This window comes from Salmo salar, chromosome ssa05 (assembly GCF_905237065.1).
Source record: "Salmo salar chromosome ssa05, Ssal_v3.1, whole genome shotgun sequence".
NCBI classification, from domain to species: Eukaryota; Metazoa; Chordata; class Actinopteri; order Salmoniformes; family Salmonidae; genus Salmo; species Salmo salar.
In genome coordinates this window covers 33,227,043-33,250,987 of record NC_059446.1, presented here as the reverse complement: position 1 = coordinate 33,250,987, position 23,945 = coordinate 33,227,043, and the positions used below count along the sequence as shown (strand labels likewise).

The 23,945-nt window shown below is 45.0% G+C and overlaps 1 protein-coding gene across 1 annotated transcript in view; it reads right to left on the bottom strand.

The window, feature by feature from the left end:
- Nucleotides 1-200: 200 nt before the first annotated feature.
- Nucleotides 201-23,945, bottom strand: part of LOC106604679 (neuronal acetylcholine receptor subunit beta-2) — a 31,717-nt gene continuing 7,972 nt past the window's right edge. The window contains exons 2-5 of the mRNA XM_014199578.2: nucleotides 10,306-10,451; nucleotides 9,933-10,087; nucleotides 1,895-2,903; nucleotides 201-1,682 (exon numbers count right to left, since the gene is read on the bottom strand). Coding sequence (XP_014055053.1) covers nucleotides 1,527-1,682; nucleotides 1,895-2,903; nucleotides 9,933-10,087; nucleotides 10,306-10,451 — 1,466 coding nt within the window. The 3' untranslated portion in view covers nucleotides 201-1,526. The remainder of the gene's footprint in view (nucleotides 1,683-1,894; nucleotides 2,904-9,932; nucleotides 10,088-10,305; nucleotides 10,452-23,945) is intronic.

Sequence of the window (23,945 nt, the reverse complement as noted above, 5' to 3'; positions counted from 1 at the left end):
ATATCTTCATTCACAAAGTTGTGTAAAAAACCCTGGTGAGAAAAGTATCAACAGGAGTATGTATTATGTAAAACAGAATAATATCCTCCATTTAGAAGACGCTTTTAGCCAAACTCGTAATCATGCATGCATATGTTTTTGTATTGGTGGGAATCAAACCCACTCTCCTCAGCCACACAGGACCACATCCCAGAACCTCATCCCATTGTTGTTTCCTTTTATTGACTTCTTTGACATGACATAAGCATTGTTTCTTCCTGTAATTCTGAGCGCTACCCAGAATACATCAGTCCAGGAAGACAAAACCAAAACAGGTCACATAACTGGCCAGCGGAAGAAAAACACATGTCCCCTTCTTTACACTGATAAAAATAAATACATGAGATTAGAACAAAACTCTTAACTTGAAATGTGTACAGTATGCCTTCCCTTGGCTAGCATTTATAGCAGTGACAGAGTGCATATATGACAGTGACAATAAATAAGTTGAACATAGACTTGGTTTAAATATTTCTGAAAAAAATACTAAGCAATGTTTATACCGCCTGGAAGATTGCTAGTGCAGAGCCAAACGCTGTTCAGTTTGACCGGTTTGCTTATGGGGTTTGTGTGTATAAAATTCTGTACAGCTGCTGGTTACCTGGAAACCGTTGTGAGAATGAACACTTCTTACGCCGGCGTACTGTACCTTTAAGAGAAGCAAAGGCGAGTGACAACAGTTAGATGGTCATTTTGTATTTACTTAACAGCTAGCTTCTCGTTGGTCCCCACCCTCTTTGAACACATAAGAACAACCATTTTGAACGTAAAATTTACACACATAACCCGGTAGGCTAAAAAGCTAATGTTAATGCATTGAAAGACCATCAGGTGACTGACCACCTGGGGCCAGAAGCAGTCCCAAATACTGTACAGTAGTACTCAGTCAACACACTGTAGCGTGAGGGCAGACAGTCGAGGCTTCCCGTTTCACAGCAAAATAACAAGCCTGCTGCCATTCCTTTCTAAAGAAATGCGTCGCTCCCTCTCCGTCTCAAGGCAAGAGTTATGTCCGTGTGTCTGTCTGTCCTTCACTGGTACGAGGACACACGGAGGAGCTGTCCTTCTCTGTAGCAGAGACTGGCGGCTCTGTCGTCGTCTTCTGGCCAGGGTCGGGCTCGTCGTGTGTGGGTGTGTGTGGGTGTGTGTGTGTGGATCTTTGGGCTCAGCAAATTATTCTGGAACTGGGCAGAAAAGATTGGTTCCCCTTTTCAAACTAAATGCAGAAATAAAATGAAAAACAACAGACCCTTTTTGTGGGGTTGGTGGGGCTGCTCTGTTCCATAGAAGATGTTAAGAGGGGAGGTTGAGGGGTATTGGTTGGTGTGGTGGCGGCCGGTGTGCTGTGTGCGTACAGTACGTGAGTGTGTCAAAATAACACAGTTCTGTTTCAAGGTGTTGGTAAGTAGCTGTTTTACTCGCGGAGGTTGTTCCTCATGGGGGTGTTGGGAGGCGTCAGGGTCAGGTTTTGGGTCAAAGGTCATGGGTCAGTTCTGCTCCAGGTCGTCTGCCGTGGGTGTGTTGTAGCTCTGGAAGAGGGGCTGCATGAACAGCCCCAAAGTCCCAGTAATGCACACAAACACAAATATCCACAGGAAGAGCCGGTCAATCACCATGGCAACATACTTCCAGTCCTCGATGACCTGTGGCAGGATACAAAAAGAGCGATACACGATTAATAATATTTTGACAATAGAAGCACAATACTGTCGGCTCCAAACTATTGAAAGGGCTCTGAGTGAAAAGACATACATCACATTTTCAGTTTCTTACAGTTTGTATCTGTTGTGTATGCGGTTTCTGCTCATATCATCTCAAGGCTATCCTTCCACCACACACAAACACACACACTCACCCCCTCATCGTTGTCCTCACTCTTCATCTTCTCGGCGACGTAGCGCACCCCGTCCACAGCCTCCTCAACGTCTGCGTGACACTTCACCGTCATCCTCTTCCTGAACTCTGTGTTCTCCGACAGGTCGCTGATCTTCCAGCCGTACCGCTTGGCCGACTCCTCGTTCACATAGAAGGTGTCGGCCCTGCCTATCCCAGACCCCCCTGCCACCCCCATACCCCCCGCGGCTGGGGCCACCGCCCCGTCTCTCAGCTTCAGGTCGGAGTAGGAGCGCCGCTGGTGCTTCTGGCGGAACCTCTCCCGGATGTTGGAGCTGCTCGGCCGACGCATGAACAGGAAGGAGGGGAGGCGGTGCAGGAAGAGACGTTTGACCCAGGGGGGCATGGTGTGTGTGGAGGGCGTGCGGTGGTGCACGTTGAGCACACAGACACTGGTGACGATGGAGAAGGTGACCAGCACCATGGCAAACATCAGATACTTCCCTATGAGAGGGACAGCTAGAGACGTAGGTGGGACGATCTTGGAGATCAGCAGCAGGAACACAGTGAGGGCCAGGAGGACTGATATACAGAGAGTCATCTTCTCTCCACAGTCAGAGGGCAGGTAGAACACCAGGATGGCCAGAGAGGTGATGAGGACACAGGGGATGATGAGGTTGATGGTGTAGAACAGTGGCTTGCGCTTGATGATGAAGTCATAGGTGATGTCCAGGTAGGTGATGTCAGAGGGGTCTTCGTTCTTGCGTCCCGGCAGAGACACGATGTCCCACTCACCGCTGGGCTTGAAGTCGTCACGGCTGGCGAAATCGCTGAGCAGGATCAGGTCGATTTCAGTGTGGTCGTAGGTCCAGGATCGGAACTTGAGTGTGCAGTTCTGCTGGTCGAAGGGAAAGTCGCGGACCTCGATCTTGCAGGCCGACTTGTAGATGGCGGGGGGCAGCCAGTTCACCTCTCCATTGTTGGAGACCACCGTGTTGGAGTAGAATGACACCTCATAGTTCCCATCCGCACTGAGGTGAAGAGAAGACAGAACGGAGTCAGAACCAGCACACATACACAGATAGATACATATTAGAAGGAGACCTCATAGTTCCTATTGGCATTGAGAGACAGGACACCATGGGTGGAGAGAGAGATAGAGGGGAGGAGTCAGAGATACCACACAGATAAATTCATAGAAGAAGATAAATACATAGAAGAAGAAGATAAATACATAGAAGAAGAAGATAAATACATAGAAGAAGATAAATACGTAGAATATGATAAATACATAGGAGAAGATAAATACATAGAAGATAAACACAGAAGATCAATACAATGAAGAAGATAAATGCATAAAAGAAGATAAATGCATAAAAGAAGAAGAGAAATGCATAGAAGAAGAAGAAGATAAATACATACAAATAAACACACAGGGGAGAGAAATTGGTGAGAGGTGGCTGTTAGCATTAGGTGAAGAGAAGACAGAGGAAGATATGGTAGGTGGTGTTGTTGACTGGGCATTTGGGTTGTTGTGCTTGGGGACAAGGGACAGGGACGGGGGAAACTACATCAGACACCCCTGTCACAGGACATGGCTGAATCTGCTGAGATTTCGATTTTAGATTCTCACCAGGCCGCAGGTGTTATACATTATACATAAACGTGTTATTAATTATAGAGCAGGTCAGGAGGAATCCAGCCATCACACTGCTCTGCTCCTAAGCACAAACACACACAGACACGCTGCTCTACGCAATGAATCTACTCCTGTTCTAAATATGCAGCTGGTTAAAAGTCTCTTTACAGCTTTATACCCAAACAACTATAGCTCTATACCCAAACAACTATAGCTCTATACCCAAACAACTATAGCTCTATACCCAAACAACTACCTCTATACCCAAACAACTATAGCTCTATACCCAAACAACTATAGCTCTATACACAAACAACTACCTCTATACCCAAACAACTATAACTCTATACCCAAACAACTATAGCTCTATACCCAAACAACTACCTCTATACCCAAACAACTATAGCTCTATACCCAAACAACTATAGCTCTATACCCAAACAACTATAGCTCTAAACCCAAACAACTATAGCTCTATACCCAAACAACTATAGCTCTATACCCAAACAACTACCTCTATACCCAAACAACTATAGCTCTATACCCAAACAACTACCTCTATACCCAAACAACTATAGCTCTATACCCAAACAACTATAACTCTATACCCAAACAACTATAGCTCTATACACAAACAACTACCTCTATACCCAAACAACTATAGCTCTATACCCAAACAACTATAGCTCTATACCCAAACAACTATAGCTCTATACCCAAACAACTATAACTCTATACCGAAACAACTATAGCTCTATACCCAAACAACTACCTCTATACCCAAACAACTATAGCTCTATACCCAAACAACTATAGCTCTATACCCAAACAACTATAGCTTTATACCCAAACAACTATAGCTCTATACCCAAACAACTACCTCTATACCCAAACAACTATAGCTCCATACCCAAACAACTATAGCTCTATACCCAAACAACCATAGCTTTATACACAAACAACTACCTCTATACCCAAACAACTATAGCTCTATACCCAAACAACTATAGCTCTATACCCAAACAACTACCTCTATACCCAAACAACTATAGCTCTATACCCAAACAACTATAGCTCTATACCCAAACAACTACCTCTATACCCAAACAACTATAGCTCTATACCCAAACAACTATAGCTCTATACTCAAACAACTATAGCTCTATACCCAAACAACTACCCCTATACCCAAACAACTACCTCCATACCCAAACAGCTATAGCTGTATACACAAACAACTATAGCTCTATACCCAAACAACTATAACTCTATACCCAAACAACTATAGCTCTATACCCAAACAACTACCTCTATACCCAAACAACTATAGCTCTATACCCAAACAACTATAGCTCTATACCCAAACAACTATAACTCTATACCCAAACAACTATAACTCTATACCCAAACAACTATAGCTCTATACCCAAACAACTACCTCTATACCCAAACAACTATAGCTCCATACCCAAAAAACTATAGCTCTATACCCAAACAACCATAGCTTTATACACAAACAACTACCTCTATACCCAAACAACTATAGCTCTATACCCAAACAACTATAGCTCTATACCCAAACAACTACCTCTATACCCAAACAACTATAGCTCTATACCCAAACAACTATAGCTCTGTACCCAAACAACTACCTCTATACCCAAACAACTATAGCTCTATACCCAAACAACTATAGCTCTATACCCAAACAACTACCTCTATACCCAAACAACTATAGCTCTATACCCAAACAACTATAGCTCTATACCCAAACAACTACCTCTATACCCAAACAACTATAGCTCTATACCCAAACAACTATAGCTCTATACTCAAACAACTATAGCCCTATACCCAAACAACTACCTCCATACCCAAACAGCTATAGCTCTATACACAAACAACTATAGCTCTATACCCAAACAACTACCTCTATACCCAAACAACTATAGCTCTATACCCAAACAACTATAGCTCTATACCCAAACAACTATAGCTCTATACCCAAACAACTATAACTCTATACCCAAACAACTATAGCTCTATACCCAAACAACTACCTCTATACCCAAACAACTATAGCTCTATACCCAAACAACTATAGCTCTATACCCAAACAACTATAGCTCTATACCCAAACAACTATAGCTCTATACCCAAACAACTACCTCTATACCCAAACAACTATAGCTCCATACCCAAACAACTATAGCTCTATACCCAAACAACCATAGCTTTATACACAAACAACTACCTCTATACCCAAACAACTATAGCTCTATACCCAAACAACTATAGCTCTATACCCAAACAACTACCTCTATACCCAAACAACTATAGCTCTATACCCAAACAACTATAGCTCTATACCCAAACAACTACCTCTATACCCAAACAACTATAGCTCTATACCCAAACAACTATAGCTCTATACTCAAACAACTATAGCTCTATACCCAAACAACTACCCCTATACCCAAACAACTACCTCTATACCCAAACAGCTATAGCTCTATACACAAACAACTATAGCTCTATACCCAAACAACTATAACTCTATACCCAAACAACTACCTCTATACCCAAACAACTATAGCTCTATACCCAAACAACTATAGCTCTATACCCAAACAACTATAGCTCTATACCCAAACAACTATAACTCTATACCCAAACAACTATAGCTCTATACCCAAACAACTACAGCTCTATACCCAAACAACTATAGCTCCATACCCAAAAAACTATAGCTCTATACCCAAACAACCATAGCTTTATACACAAACAACTACCTCTATACCCAAACAACTATAGCTCTATACCCAAACAACTATAGCTCTATACCCAAACAACTACCTCTATACCCAAACAACTATAGCTCTATACCCAAACAACTATAGCTCTATACCCAAACAACTACCTCTATACCCAAACAACGAAAGCTCTATACCAAAACAAATATAGCTCTATACCCGAATAACTACCTCTATATCCAAACAACTAAAGCTCTATACAAAAATAACTATAGCTCTATACCCAAACAACTACCTCTATACCCAAACAACTATAGCTCTATACCCAAACAACTATAGCTCTATACTCAAACAACTATAGCCCTATACCCAAACAACTACCTCCATACCCAAACAGCTATAGCTCTATACACAAACAACTATAGCTCTATACCCAAACAACTATAACTCTATACCCAAACAACTATAGCTCTATACCCAAACAACTACCTCTATACCCAAACAACTATAGCTCTATACCCAAACAACTATAGCTCTATACCCAAACAACTATAGCTCTATACCCAAACAACTATAACTCTATACCCAAACAACTATAGCTCTATACCCAAACAACTACCTCTATACCCAAACAACTATAGCTCTATACCCAAACAACTATAGCTCTATACCCAAACAACTATAGCTCTATACCCAAACAACTATAGCTCTATACCCAAACAACTATAGCTCTATACCCAAACAACTATCTCTATACCCAAACAACTATAGCTCCATACCCAAACAACTATAGCTCTATACCCAAACAACCATAGCTTTATACACAAACAACTACCTCTATACCCAAACAACTATAGCTCTATACCCAAACAACTATAGCTCTATACCCAAACAACTATAGCTCTATACCCAAACAACTATAGCTCTATACCCAAACAACTACCTCCATACCAAAACAACTATAGCTCTATACCCAAACAACTACCTACATACCCAAACAACTATAGCTCTATACCCAAACAACTATAGCTCTATACCCAAACAACTATAGCTCTGTACACAAACAACTATAGCTCTATACCCAAACAACTACCTCCCTACCCAAACAACTATAGCTCTATACCCAAACAACTATAGCTCTATACCCAAACAACTATAGCTCTATACCCAAACAACTATAGCTCTATACACAAACAACTACATCCATACCCAAACAACTATAGCTCTATACCCAAACAACTATAGCTCTATACACTAACAACTATAGCTCTATACCCAAACAACTATAGCTCTATACCCAAACAACTATAGCTCTATACACAAACAGCTATAGCTCTATACCCAAACAACTATGTCTATACCCAAACAACTATAGCTCTATACCCAAACAACTACCTCCATACCAAACAACTATAGCTCTATACCCAAACAACTATAGCTCTATACCCAAACAACTACCTCTATACCCAAACAACTATAGCTCTATACCCAAACAACTATAGCTCTATACCCAAACAACTACCTCTATACCCAAACAACTATAGCTCTATACCCAAACAACTATAGCTCTATACTCAAACAACTATAGCTCTATACCCAAACAACTACCCTTATACCCAAACAACTACCTCCATACCCAAACAGCTATAGCTCTATACACAAACAACTATAGCTCTATACCCAAACAACTATAGCTCTATACCCAAACAACTATAGCTCTATACCCAAACAACTATAGCTCTATACCCAAACAACTATAGCTCTATACACAAACAACTATAGCTCTATACCCAAACAACTATAGCTCTATACACAAACAACTACCTCCATACCCAAACAACTACCTCTATACCCAAACAACTATAGCTCTATACCCAAACAACTATAGCTCTATACCCAAACAACTATAGCTCTATACCCAAACAACTATAGCTCTATACCCAAACAACTACCTCCATACCAAACAACTATAGCTCTATACACAAACAACTATAGCTCTATACCCAAACAACTACCTCTATACCCAAACAACTACCTCCATACCCAAACAACTATAGCTCTATACCCAAACAACTACCTCTATACATCTATACATAGTCAATCAAACATTTGTCAACTAAACACATTCAGGCATGAAAAATGAAATAATTTATTTTCACTTTGTGTCATGGTTCCTCCTGGCACCAGGGGGCAGCAGAGAACGCCCTAGAGACTTTTATTGAACTCAGGTGTGTCTTATTATTTCTTTATTGTGTCCCTGTTAAAAGAGGTGTGGTTTCTGTGGTCCTTTGCAGAAGATTGAATTGTTTACCGTGTGCGGTTATTTCCTGAGTGAGTTTTTGAGACGTTGTGTTTGTTGGTTTTCCCAGTGTACTGTGATTCTGCAGCTACTGTTTCTCAGTAAAGTATTTATGTTAATCCTTAACCACTGATTCCTCATCTGGTCTCTTCTCTGCACCTGGTTCCAACCTCACCATGTCACACTTTGACAAGTCAACACAATATAATCAAATAGAAATTCTATTGCACTTCCATATTTCACATGATTCTTCACAACTAAAATCATTTGCCTTATTTCCACTATAAAAGCTAAAGTCCAGAACGACTAGATCAGGGCAGAACTCCCATGGTGGTGGTGTTGAGTACCAGGAGTGTGAAACAGGTGAGGGCGAGAGCCTTTCTGTCATACACACACAGCCACCTGACCTGGCCTCTGATTACACACATCACACAACCACGTGACCTGGCCTCTGATTACACACACACACAGCCACCTGACCTGGCCTCTGATTACACACACAGCCACCTGACCTGGCCTCTGATTACACACATCACACAGCCACCTGACCTGGCCTCTGATTACACACATCACACAGCCACCTGACCTGGCCTCTGACCACACACACACACAGCCACCTGACCTGGCCTCTGATTACACACATCACACAGCCACCTGACCTGGCCTATGATTACACACATCACACAGGAGTTCCATAATCCAAATCTCCTCTCTGCAGATTTAATAGTGCTCATCTATCCTCTCTCTCTAAGCCCTCACCTCTGTCTCCTGTTCCCCTCCCTCCAAATTATTACAGTAATCACAACTTGACTTTAGCCCTCCCTCCTGTCGTGAAGACCTTGGGTTAGCTGAGGCTCAGATTAGAACCAGAATTACTATTAGTTGCCAAGTACATTGACACATACCCAGAATTTGACTTAGCAATTTCCGCTAGATGGGCCAGCTAATTTTACTTTTACTTCACTACATTCTTAAAGAAAATTATGTACTTTTTACTGCATACATTTATAACACATAGCGTCTGATATATAAATATAGATTATATTTCGGCAATAAGGCTCGAGGGTGTGTGGTGTGTGGCCGATATACCACGGCTAAGGGCTGTTCTTATGCACGACGCAACACAGAGCACCTGGATACAGCCCTTAGCCATCGTGTATTTCCACATACCACAAACCCCAGAGGTGCGTTATTGCTATTAAAAACTGGTTACCAACGTAATTAGAAGAGTAAAATACATGTTTTGTCATACCTGTGGTATACACACAAATACATACCACGGCTTTCAGCCAATCAGCATTCAGGGCTTGAACCACCCAGTTTATAATTACACGTAACACATACACACAAACACACACAGCTCACTCACTTGTTGTAGAGGACGATGTCAGGCAGCCAGATGTGTTGAGACGGGAGGCGGACCTTCTTAATGCCCTCATACTCCTCTGGGTCCCACATCAACCTGTAGTCATTCCACACCTGAGTCAGCCAGCAGTTGGTGGTCATGATCTGTTCTCTCTCATTCTGCAACAGACAGACAGACAGACAGACAGACAGACAGACAGACAGACAGACAGAGAGAAGCATGAGAGAGAATGTGTGCGTGCATGGTGCGTGTGTGTGTGTGTGTGTGTGTGTGTGTGTGTGTGTGTGTGTGTGTGTGTGTGTGTGTGTGTGTGTGTGTGTGTGTGTGTGTGTGTGTGTGTGTGTGTGTGTGTGTGTGTGTGTGTGTGTGTACTCACCACACTAATGAGCTGGGCCAGGGACACCTGTATATGGATGGTGACCTGTTGGCTCTTGTTGACAGCAGGTCTGATCAGTTTGTTGTAGCGCTCTGGAGACAGCAGGTAGGTCACCAGTCGCTCCTCTATCTCCGCGCCCAAGGCAGCTGCGCACACACACACACACACACACACACACACACACACACATAGGCACAAACACATACACACACAGAGGGAGAGGGATACAGTTGTGTAACTGGCAGAAAAGGCGTACACACACAAAAAACATCCCCAAAAGGAGTTTTAAACTAACTTTCAAGACAACATGCCATGTTGCCCCACAGCCGCATTTGATCCTCAGCGATTCAAATGTACCAGTCTGTGACCACTGTGTGAACTTTCAAAGTGGACTCCAAGCCAAATACGTAAACAGGAGCAACCAAAAACACCCTGATAGTACATATTCAGACTGGCCTAATGTCATCATCGCAGTACAGTGGGTATTTGTGCATATGACCCTTCTGGTACATATTCATATAGAACTAATCACCCTTCTATTCATACTAAAGTCTCATAACCGTTTCAGTATATATTCATATTGAACTAAAATGAACCCTTCTAGTTCGTATTCATACTCATCACTTATATTTATATTGAACTTTAAACACTCTTATCTAGTACACACTGTACTCTACAATTACCCTTCCATTTCATATCACCACGGCCGTATTCATCATGCCCTGGTATCATCCTCACTGTGCATATATTTACATAACACAGCATAACGGAGCGTGTGTAAGCCATCCATTATAAAGGACTGTCATGTAGCAGAGCCAGTGAGGCACATCAAACCTTTCAGACCACAGCTGACTCAGCGCATTGCTTTTAATGGGGATCATTATGAACTAACTGCTTCTTGATTAGCATAATTGAAAGGTTGATTAGTGGACACACACACACACTTGTATTTATACACACACACACACACACACACAGGGCAGTGTTTAGTGGAGCGAGGTTTAAATCTCGTGCTGAGCGAAGGTCCTTCAAATTTGGACTGCAGGGTCGTGGGATGTTCTCATCGCCTGTTGCCGCTGCAATGAGAATGCAATGTGCAACATCTCTCCAGATAGTATGTGTGGGTGTGTATGAACATTATATAGTCTCTGATCTGACAAACAGTTGTGATGTGATTGTGTCTTTACTGACGGTCCAATACACCCATCCACACACACATACAGTATTTACATACTTATATCATGGCATTGTTGAATATTCATTTTTGATTGGCTTGAAGGGAATTCTAGTGCGTGCATTATTTCCCTGTAACGCTCAGTATAATTGCACTGTATAATTCAATGGCTATGAAGTTCATTCTTATATGTTCTATTTTTTAGCTTGCTTTTGAAAGCAAAAGTCGAATTGACAACATTATTGACATTGTTGAATTTGATTTTCATAATAGCAAGCTAGAATGATGGTTTGGTTAGCTAAGATAGTACGTCTGTTTGTTTGGTTACCAAGGCAGCTACTGTGGCTATCTCTAGCTAGTAGCTACTAAAGTGGATGTTGTCACATTTCTACTGGCAAATAGTGGCAAATATGTTATAGCCATGGTATAAAAGGCATAACCAACTCATGGCTCTATGTGTTCTCTGGAAAATAAAGCAATTAATGGAAGGTTTGTTCCCCTCTGCTAACGCGTTGCAGAACACACCTTACACGTCATACACTATTTTCCATAGAACGCATAGCCCCTCGTTGATTATCCCTTACTTATACAACGAGTGGGTCTAATCCTGGAGGCTGATTAGTTATTCCACAAGTTACCACCAGCTAAGGCTATGATGTTGAAATGCCTATTTAGTGATCCATCTGACCGCGCAATCCACTGTCTCATCAACCAAGCCAGGCAATTTATAAACTTGATCTCCACTGTAAAAAAATCATTTAGACGTTATATCCCATTTTGTTTAGACTAGCATTTGGTTTTCAACAGTGGAGATTTCTATTAACCTTGCTGTCTGTCTTTCCGACATTTGCAACATTGTTTCAAATGTTGAAATTTGATCTCCAGACATCCAATAATGAACGTGTGGGGAGTCAGGATGAGACAGACACGCTGGCAGCTTTTCTCAACCAGTCGAAATCATGAATCATTTGCTGTCATTCCAGCTTCTGTTTGAAGTTATTGTGTTAGCTGTGTAGTTGGCTAGCTCCTCTGAACAGTGTCCTGGAAATCATGCATCATTAGCTCATTGTTATGGATGTATCCCCAAAAAATCACGAAAAAAACCAGCTTAAACAAACGCAAATGCAGCTACTTTGCTGTTATTCTGGCTGCACTGGTTGAAGGGACTGTGTTAGTCGAAGTTGGCTAGCTAACAGCAAGGGATGAGAACGTTGCAGCCATCATGGCAACGGAACATTTAGAACCAACGACTGGGTCGCGTCCATAGATTTAGAGCAAAAAGAACAAACGACTGGGCCGACTGGGCCGTCTGGGCCGTCTCTGGCAACCGAACCGATAGAACGAACGACCAGCCGGCTTGGGTAGCAACCCTAGATTTGTGTCGGGACTATATCTTGCGGAAGGATAAATTGTTTGAATAAATTAATGCAAATAACGTTTTAAATGAAAACATGTAAATCATTATTTGAATATGTTGGTAACCCTGTTGTATAAAAGTTATAATGCCCTCGAAACCGGTGTTTGGAGGATATATTGGCATGGTTTGCCGGCCCGAGATTAACAACACCCGTGCCAATATATCCTCCAAACACCGGCTTCGAGGGCTTTATCACTTAAACATACTGTATGTATATACTGTATACACACACTGTACACATTTACTCACATACACACACACGCAGTCTAAAGCCCCACAGTCCAGGGGCTACTGTATGACAGGGAGCTGATGTGATGATTATCTCCAGTTAACTGGATTAGTCACATGGTTCAGATCAGCTCATTGTACCACTCACACATTCCCTTCCATTAGGATGTTCTCACCCATGTAATGCACTCCAAACGATGGCAACAGGGGTAAACTGAATGGCTTTCAGAGCCTCCACTGTAGCAGACACTATTATCCAGAGTGACTTACAGACAAACACATCACAGTCATAGGAAGCACATTATTCCTCAAATAAAGCAGCTATCAGCAAAGTCAGTGCTACTAAGAAAAGACAAGTGTGAGTGTTAGTGCAAGAAAGGCAATGGTGTTAGTAGCCTATACAGTGCTATCAGAAAGTATTCAGACCCCTTGACTTTTTCCACATTTTGCTACGTTACAGCCTTATTCTAAAATGGATTAAATAAAGAACTGTCCTCATCAATCTGCACACAATACCCCATAATGACAAAGCGAAACAGGTTTTTAGAAATGTTAAATTAACAACAGAAATACGTTATTTACATAAGTATTCAGACCCTCTGCTATGAGACTCGAAATTGATCTCAGGTGCATCCTGTTTCCATTCATCATCCTTGAGATGTTTCTACAAATTTGGTAAATTCTATTGATGGACATGGTTTGGAAAGGCACACGCCTTTCTATATAAGGTCCCACAGTTGACAGTGAGTGTCAGAGCAAAAACCAAGCCATGAGGTCGAAGGAATTGTCCGTAGAGCTCAGAGACAGGATTGTGTCGAGGCACAGATCAGGGGAAGGGTACCAGAATATTTCTGCGGCATTGAAGGTCCACAAAAACACAGTGGCTTCCATCATTCTTAAATGGAAGATGTTTGGAACCACCAAGACTTTTCCTAGAGCTGGCTGCCCGGCCAAACTGAGCAATCGGGAGAGAAGGGCCTTGGTCAGGGAGGTGACCAAGAACCCGATGGTCACTCTGACAGAAATCCAGAGTTCCTCTGTGGAGATGGGAGAACCTTCCAGAAGGACAACCATCTCTGCAGCACTCCAACAATCAGGCCTTCATGGTAGTGGCCAGACAGAAGCCACTCCTCAGTAAAAGGGACATGACGGCCCGCTTGGAGTTTGCCAAAAGGCACCTAAAGTCTCCCAGACCATTAGAAACAAGATTCTCTGGTCTGATGAAACAGCGCCATACGGTAAAGCATGGTGGTGGCAGCATCATGCTATGGGGATGTTTTTCAGCGGCAGGGACTGGGAGACTAGTCAGGATCGAGGGAAAGATGAAAGGAGCAATGTACAGAGAGATCCTTGATGAAAACCTGCTCCAGAGGGCTCAGGACCTCAGACTGGGGTGAAGGTTCACCTTACAACAGATCAACGACCCTAAGCACAGAAGCAAGACAACGCAGAGGTGGCTTCAGGATAAATCTCTGAATGTCCTTGAGTGGCCTAGCCAGAGCCCGGACTTGAACCCGCTCGATCATCTCTGGAGAGACCTGAAAATAGCTGTGCAGCGAAGCTCCCCATCCAACCTGACAGAGCTTGAGAAGATCTGCCTGGAAGAATGGAAGAAACTCCCCAAATACATGTGTGCCAAGCTTGTAGCGTCATACCCAAGAAGGCTCGAGGTTGTAATCACTTTCAAAGGTGCTTCAACAAAGTAAAGGGTCTGAATACTTATGTAAATGTGACATTATCTTTTTTTTTAAATAAGAACATTTGCAAACACTTCTAAAAACCTGTTTTTGATTTGTCATTTTGGGGTATTGTGTGTAGATTTGCAGGAAAATCATTCAGGACAAAAACATGTTAAGCTTTTATCCATTTAGATAAGTGAGTGGTGGTGGTTAGTAACATACATACTATAGACGTTCAAGGAGTGACGTAGGTTGTCTGGCTGGTTAGCTATTCTCAGGAAGAATGTCACCTGAAGGTCAGGCACCTCAGATGCCACACTGATGAACCCCCACTCACTGAGACCCGCATCACTATTATGTCCCAAAGTGGCACCCTATTCCCTATATAGTGCACTACTTTTGACCAGGGCCTATAGGGATCAATCAGGGGCCATTTGTGATGCAGCCCACCTCTCATCCAGACCACACATCAAATCCTTGACTCTTACACACATATAGGTTTGTAGTCTACCTCTAAACAGGACACACAGCTCTCTAACCCAGAACAGGACACACAGCTCTCTAACCCAGAACAGGACACACAGCTCTCTAACCCAGAACAGGACACACAGCTCTCTAACCCAGAACAGGACACACAGCTCTCTAACCCAGAACAGGACACATAGCCCTGTAACCCAGAACAGGACACACTGCTCTCTAACCCAGAACAGGACACACTGCTCTCTAACACTGATCATTCTTATAATCCTATGGGCGCTCTTGACTCTACTTCAAAGATCTACTGGCTTACAAAATGATTGACAGAAGTGGGAGTATGTAAGATTTACACTGTAAGTCTTCATTTTGAGAGGCAGAGGCGTGGCAAAGCAGAAACAGAGACAGACAAAGAGCATGAGTACTTTGTTTCAGACCAATGCATAATATCCCTCTCCTCCTCTTCCTCCTCTTCCTCCCACCCACTGCACTCTAACTGCTTCAATAATTAATCTGAACTCAAATAAAAACAGCATCATCTCACATGCAGAAAGCCTGAAACACAATCAAAGGTTATACTCTGACGCTTTTATTTCCAACCGGGCAAAACAACAACAGTCTCTTCCGCAATGCACAAACACACTTGATTAGACTTCAGACAAATGCTCAGAGCAACATATTTTGGTTTCTTATGGGAAAAGACACCATCTAACACATATTCTACTTCTTCACGGGCAGAAGTATCCAGTCAGTAAATTATTTAATGACCCACCATCTACAGTATGGTGGCCTTGCCTTGTCATGGCCAACTACTTCCGCTGCGTCTGCCTCTGCCCTGCCCCTATATCTCCCAGCATTCAACTGGTTTAGCTATGTACTGCAGCAGCACCCTATGGGACAATAAAAGGCCGCTTTAAAATGTGCACTCTACCACTCATCTCCTTGGCTTTCGAGACTCTCCAGGGGGTGACGATCTTCTCAAAGTTGGACCTTTGGAACGCCTACCCTCTGGTTCGGATATGGGAAGGAGACAAATAGAAGACATTTTTTAACACGGCTAGCGGGCACTACGAGTACCTTGTTATGCCATTTGGACTGACCAACACTCCCGCAGTGTTCCGGGCCCTGGTCAACGATGTGGTCTGTGACATGTTGAAACGGTTCGTGTTTGTCTACCTTGACGACATCCTCGTTTTTCCTGGTCAGCTCAAGAACATGGCCTTCACGTCCGACAGATCATTCAACATCTCCTGGAGAACCAGCTTTTTGTTAAAGCAAAAAAAGTGTGAATTCCATCGCTCCACCATCTCCTTCCTAGGGTACGTCATTGCTGCTGGAAATATTCCGATGGACTCTGACAAGGTGAGAGCGGTGGTAAATTGGCCTCAACCCACATCCAGAGTTGCAGCTTCAACATTTCCTGGGATTTGCTAATTTCTACCACCACTTCATCCGGGGTTACAGCACCCTGGCTTCCTCCCTCTCAGCACTCACCTCTCCCAAGGTTCCATTCCCGTGGTCTCCAGCAGCTGACCGGGCATTCTTGGAACCTCAAGCATCGGTTCACTACAGCTCCCATCTTAATCCATCTGGACCCGTCCCGTCAGTTTGTGGTGGAAGTCGACGCCTCGGACATCTGAGTTGGGTCCGTCCTGTCCCAGCGTTCTGCCCAGGACCAAAAGCTGCATCCCTGCGCATTCCTTTCCCATTGTCTTAACCCCGCTGAGAGGAACTACGACATGGGCAATCGAGAACTACTCGCAGTGAAGATGGCGTTGGAGGAGTGGAGGCGCTGGTTGGAGGGGGTGGAACATCCATTCATATTGTGGTCTGATCACAAGAACCGGGAATGTCTGCACTGCCAAGCGCCTCAACTCTAGGCAAGCTCGATGGGCCCTGCTATTCACTCGGTTCAACTTTACTATCTCCTACCGCCCGGGGTCCAAGAATGTGAAGCCTGATGCGCTGTCACGCCTCTATAGCCCCGCTGCCACACCGTCGGACCCCGAGACCATCCTCCCTATCTCTTGTCTTGCGGCTGCACTCAACTGGTTCCTGACGTCTCCGCCTTTGTTGCCACCTGCACTGTGTGTGCTCAGAATTTGACCCCGCGGCAAGCTCCGGCTGCCTTCCTTCAACTACTCCCTGTTCCTCACCGCCCCTGGTCTCATATATCCCTGGACTTCGTCACTGCTCTCCCTCCATCAGATGGCAACACCACTATCCTTACGGTGGTAGATAGGTTTTCCAAGGCCGCCCATTTCATTCCCCTTCCCAAGTTACCCTCAGCCAAGGAGACGGCCCAGCTCATGGTGCAGCACGTCTTCCGGTAGACATGGTCTCCGATCGCGGTCCTCAGTTCTCGTCCCGGTTCTGGAAGGTGTTCTGCACCCTCATTGGGTCGTCAACCCCAGTCAAACGGCCAGTCAGAGCGAGCCAATCTTGGCGATGGCTCTTTGCTCCCTTGTTTCCGCCAACCCCACCACCTGGAGCCAGCAACTCGTATGGGTGGAATATGCTCGCAACACCCATCCCTGCTCGGCCACTGGTCTCCGCCTTTCGAGTGTTCCGTGGGATATCAGCCACCACTCTTTCCTGAGCAAGAGGAAGAGGTCAGCATACCCTCGGCCCAGATGTTCGTCCGCCACTGTCGCCGTACCTGGAAGAGAGCCCAGTCCGCACTTCTCAAGACCACCTCCAGTTATCGGCAACAGGCAAGCCCCCACCGGACCCCCGCTCCCCGCTATAGTCTTGGGCAGAGGGTACGGCTGTCCACTCGGGATCTGCCCCTCCGGGTGGAGTCCTGTAAATTTTCCCCATCTTCAAGATTCTTAGCCCTTCTGCTGTTCGTCTTCTATTGCCCCACACCCTCCGTATACATCCCACTTTCTCTAGGATCAAACCTCTGTCTCACAGCCCTTTGTCTCCTGTTTCCAGCTTGCCCTGAGCCTGCCTGTTGTCCTGCACTTGTCGGACTCTGACCTGGTTACGAACCTCTGCCTGTCCTCGACCTGCCCTTTGCCTGCCCCCCATGTTATAATAAATTATCTGTGAACTGAACCATCAACCTCCTGTGTCTGCGTCTGGGTCATATCCTGAGTTGTGATAATGAAGGCCTGATTCACACAGTCTCCTCTGAACAGTTGATGTTGAGATGTGTCTGTTGCTTGAACTCTGTGAAGCATTTATTTGGCCTGCAATCTGAGTCGCAGTTAACTCTAATGAACTTGTCCTCTGCAGCAGAAGTAACTCTGGGTCTTCCTTTCCTGTGGCGGTGCTCATGAGAGCCAGTTTCAACATAGCGCTTGATGGTTTTTGCAACTGCACTTTAAGCAACTTTTCTGGATTCACCTTTCTGTCTTAAAGTAATGATGGACTGTCATTTCGCTTATTTGAGCTGTTCTTGCCATAATATGGACTTGGTATTTTACTAAATAGGGCGATGTTCTGTATAACACCCCTACCTTGTCACAACACAACTGATTGGCTCAAATGAAATAAGAAGGAAAGAAATTCCACAAATTAACTTTTAACAATGCATACCTGTTAATTCAAATGCGTTCCAGGTGACTACCTTATGAAGCTGGTTGAGAGAATGTCAAGAGTGGGCAAAGCTGCCATCAAGGTAAAGGGTGGCTACTTTAAAGAATCTCAAATATAAAATACATTTTGATTTGTTTAACACTTTTTTGGTTACTACAGGATTCTATATGTGTTATTTCATAGTTTTGATGATTCACTATTATTCTACAATGTAGAAAATAGTAAAAAATTAAGAAAAACCCTTGAATGAGTAGGTGTGTCCAAACTTTTGACTGGTACTGTAAGTGGGTCTGGTTATGATAGCTCAGATACTGTAGCTGTAGCTGCCTATGGTGGTCTATGTTGGTTAATCTTGTGTTTTGGGTGTGTTTTGTCTTCTCTGACAGTTAACCTTGTGTTTTGGGTGTGTTTTGTCTTCTCTGACTGTTAACCTTGTGTTGTGTGTGTGATTTGGCTGCTCTGACTGTTAACCTTGTTTTGTGGGTGTGTTTTGGCTGATCTAACCGTTAACCTTGTGTTTTGGGTGTGTTTTGGCTGCTCTGAATGTTAACATTATGATTTGGCTGATCTGACTGTTAACCTTGTGTTGTGGGTGTGATTTGTCTGCTCTGACCATGATTCTTGTGAAGGTGATAATTGTGTTGACTGGGATCATTGCCATAACTATACAGTTTGTAAATTTCCTGCGCTGGCTATCCTAGGCTGTGGTAGGTTGTGTTGTTGTTGTTGTTGGTGGTGGTGGTGGTGGTGGTGGTGGTGGTGTGTGTGTGTGTGTGTGTGTGCTCTGCTCCCAGTCTCAGCTGTGACAGCAGCACTTGTGTTGCAGGCGACATTACACTCCCACGCTGAGCATAACTATGCCCTCCTCCAGCCTCCTTATCTCCTCTCTTCCCCTCACCCCCCCTCCTCTCCTCTCCTCTCCTCTCCTCTCTTCCCTTGCTCTCTCATCCCTCATCTCCTTTATTCCCTTGTTCTCATCTCCCCTCTCTTTCCTCTCGCTTCCTCTCCTCTTCCCTTTCCCTCCCCTGCTCCGCTCTCCTCTCCAGCGACAGTAACAGGTTACAAGTGCAGGTCGAGCGGAGTCGAAGGCAGGAGAGGGAGACTGGTTTTCTCCTGTTCTCTTCTCCCTGTGTGTCATTCTCACATCAACCAATGTGGCCTGGAGCAGGAGAGGCAGCGGAGCCTGGTTTCTAAAGCCATCTGATTCAACTCCTGCTGCTGGCTCTCACAGAACGTCATCTACATAAGAGACCCCTCGACTTCTCTCTCTCTTTCTTTTTCTCTCTTTCTATCTTTCTGTCTATCCCTTTCAAACACTGACCAAAATCCCAATCATTTACCATGCCTGCTTTTTTATACCAGCTTTTTGGTGTATTTGAAAGGCGTTGGCGGTAAAAAAAACATTGTAAATTAAAAGCCACCTAAAGACCTGGTCATGATTCCTGGATTTTCACAGACCCTGTAACCAAAATACAGGTATCGGGTCCGTGCGACTGGTTCACTACTTTTTTGCAGGAAACTTCATTAATACTGCCGTTGTTTAACACCTCCCTCATTTTAAATGTATACAGCCCCCATGGTTTAACAACACCCCCCAACCCCTCCCAATTTTCCAGTTACCCACGGATATGTAAATAAGGGGCTGTTTGTCACGTCCTGACCAGTATAAGGGTTATTTGTTCTTGTAGTTTGGTCAGGATGTGGCAGAGGGTATTTGTTTTATGTGGTTCGGGGTGGTGTTTTTGTAGAAGGGTATTTGATTTATGTATTCCGGGGTTTTTGGGCACTGTTCTATGTTTATGTATTTCTATGTTTAGTCTAGTTAGTGCTATTTCTATGTTTAGGTTAATGGGGGGTTGGACTCTCAATTGGAGGCAGGTGCTTTCTCGTTGCCTCTGATTGAGAGTCCTATATATGGGTATGTGTTTGGTTTAGTGTTCGTGGGAGATTGTTTCTTGTTTTGCGTGTGTGAGCCTTACAAGACTGTTTTGTTGATCGTTCGTTTCTTCGTTGTTTGTTATTTTGGTGTTTTCTTGGTCTAAATAAATATCAAGATGAGCATCCACATTCCTGCTGCGTTTTGGTCCTCCATTCCAGTGCGAGTTATTCCAGCCCCTCGCAGATGCCGTGCTAGAGTGGGCATCCAGCCTGGTAGGAGGATGCCTGCGCAGCGCGTCTGGTCACCGGTGCGCCTCCTAGGACCAGGCTACCCTACGCCCGCTCTACGCACAGCAACCATCAGGCCCCTGCACAGCCCAGTTCGCCCTGTACTAGCACCCCGCTCGTACAGGGCTACTAGTTCCATCCAGCCAGGACGGGTTGTGCAGGAGGTGAGATCAAGACCGCCTGTGCGCCTCCATGGCCCGGTGTTTCCAGTTCCTGTCTTTCGTGCGGACCAGGAAGTGCGAAACCCCAGTCTGGCACGTCCAGTACCAGCACCACGCACCAGGCTTCCAGTGCGTCAACCCAGTCCGACTCGGCCTGTTCCCGCTCCCCGCACTAGCCCTGAGGTGTGTGTCCCCAGGCGGATACCTCCAGTACCAGCACCACGCATCAGGCTTCCAGTGCGTCAGCCCAGCCTTGAGAGTCCGGCAACAGTGTGCAGTCCAGAGTATCCGGCAACAGTGTCCAGTCAGGAGTCGCCAGGGCTGCCCGCCAGTCAGGAGTCGCCAGAGCTGCCCGCCAGTCAGGAGTCGCCAGAGCTGCCCGCCAGTCAGGAGTCGCCAGAGCTGCCCGCCAGTCAGGAGTCGCCAGAGCTGCCCGCCAGTCAGGAGTCGCCAGAGCTGCCCGCCAGTCAGGAGTCGCCAGAGCTGCCCGCCAGTCAGGAGTCGCCAGAGCTGCCCGCCAGTCAGGAGTCGCCAGAGCTGCCCGCCAGTCAGGAGTCGCCGGAGCCACCCGTCTGCCCGGAGTCGCCGGAGCGGCCCGTCTGCCCGGAGATGCCGGAGCGGCCCGTCTGCCCGGATCAGCCGGAGTGGCCCGTCTGCCCGGATCAGCCGGAGTGGCCCGTCTGCCCGGATCAGCCGGAGTGGCCCGTCTGCCCGGATCTGCCGGAGTGGCCCGTCTGCCCGGATCTGCCGGAGTGGCCCGTCTGCCCGGATCTGCCAGAGTGGCCCGCCGCGCCGGATCTGCCAGAGTGGCCCGCCGCGCCGGATCTGCCAGAGTGGCCCGCCGCGCCGGATCTGCCAAAGGGGTCTGCCTGTGACCCGGAACCGAGGGGGTCTGCCTGTGACCCGGAACCGAGGGTGTCTGCCTGTGACCCGGAACCGAAGGGGTCTGCCTGTGACCCAGAACCGGGTGAGTCTGCCTATGACCCGGAACCAAAGGAGTCTAGGAGCAACCCGGAACTGAGTAAGTCTATTAATGATCTAGAACTAAAATTAAGTAACTGTGTTTCAAATGAGTCTGCCGACAGTGTGGAATGGAAGAGGTCTGCCTACGATCCGGAACGAGGGGAGTCTGCCTACGGCCCGAAACGGATTAGGTCGGTCTGCATTCTGGAGGACAGTAGGCCGGAAGCTGAACCACCACCTGTATAGGTTGGGGAGGGGGGGTGTAGCACAAGTGCTGTCGGTGACGGCAGCCACCCTCCCTTCCCTCCCTTTAGTTTAGGGGGATTTTTTGTTGTTGTGGTTTTGGGGTTTTTGTTTATGTATGAGGTGCATCCAGGGTCTGCACCTTTGGGGGGGGGGGTACTGTCACGTCCTGACCAGTATAAGGGTTATTTGTCATTGTAGTTTGGTCAGGACGTGGCAGAGGGTATTTGTTTTATGTGGTTCGGGGTGGTGTTTTTGTAGAAGGGTATTTGATTTATGTATTCCGGGGTTTTTGGGCACTGTTCTATGTTTATGTATTTCTATGTTTAGTCTAGTTAGTGGTATTTCTATGTTTAAGTTAATGGGGGATTGGACTCTCAATTGGAGGCAGGTGCTTTCTCGTTGCCTCTGATTGAGAGTCCTATATATGGGTAGTTGTTTGGTTTAGTGTTCGTGGGAGATTGTTTCTTGTTTTGCGTGTGTGAGCCTTACAAGACTGTTTTGTTGATCGTTCGTTCTTCGTTGTTTGTTATTTTGGTGTTTTCTTGGTCTAAATAAATATCAAGATGAGCATCCACATTCCTGCTGCGTTTTGGTCCTCCATTCCAGACGACAACCGTGACACTGTTTGAAAGGGGGTCATATAAACATTGCATTATATTTCTTACCAGTAATATACCAAATATTCCGTCTGAAAAGGGTATAATCTCTCACTTTCTATCTCTCTCTCTCTTTCTCCCCTTTCTCTCCCTCTTGATCTCTCTATCGCGTTTTCTTCTGCTCCCTGAATATGGTCTCCAGATTATTCGTTGAGGTATTCTGCCTATTCTTTCCTAAACAGTGTTTCTGAAATATTTCAAATATCACCTCAGGAATGGACAGGATTAAGACCACAGGGATGCATTAACGATTCTCAATCAAAAAATAACACATTCAAACAAGTGATACTGTAGGACACCTACAATGTTCATTGAATCACTAGCGTTGCCTGTCAGTGAGTGTGCACATCTACACTGTAAACTTTGTCAAGTGGAAAACATTAACCTAATAATAGCCACACGTAATAGAACAAACACACAACAAAACGTAAAAGCCTTATGCAGCACCAAAGGCCCACAAACGATGTTTTTAACACAAGAGAGAGCTGATTTCCATAGCCCGCAGGGATGTGGGGGAGAGTGGGGGGTTGTGGGGGTGCAGACTGCTAAATAGTCAATTAAAGGTACCCAAAGTATCTCTGCTGACTCTATCTTGCGCTTACCCTACGCACTACATTGACACTCCCACTCAAAACCCACACACATTCACATACTGTACACTACATACGCACACAGACACTTAACACACATACTGTACGTATACCGACACAACACAAACACTCACAGACGCACACTTCTACACTCATAATTTGCTGCTGCTACTCTGTTCTTTATTTTACTCTTATTTTCTATCCTGATGCCTAGTCACTTTACCCTGCCTTCAAGTACATGTCTACCTCAAATACCTTATTATTATCTATCCTGATGCCTAGTCACCTTACCCTGCCTTCAAGTACATGTCTACCTCAAATACCTTGTACCTCTGCACAGTGA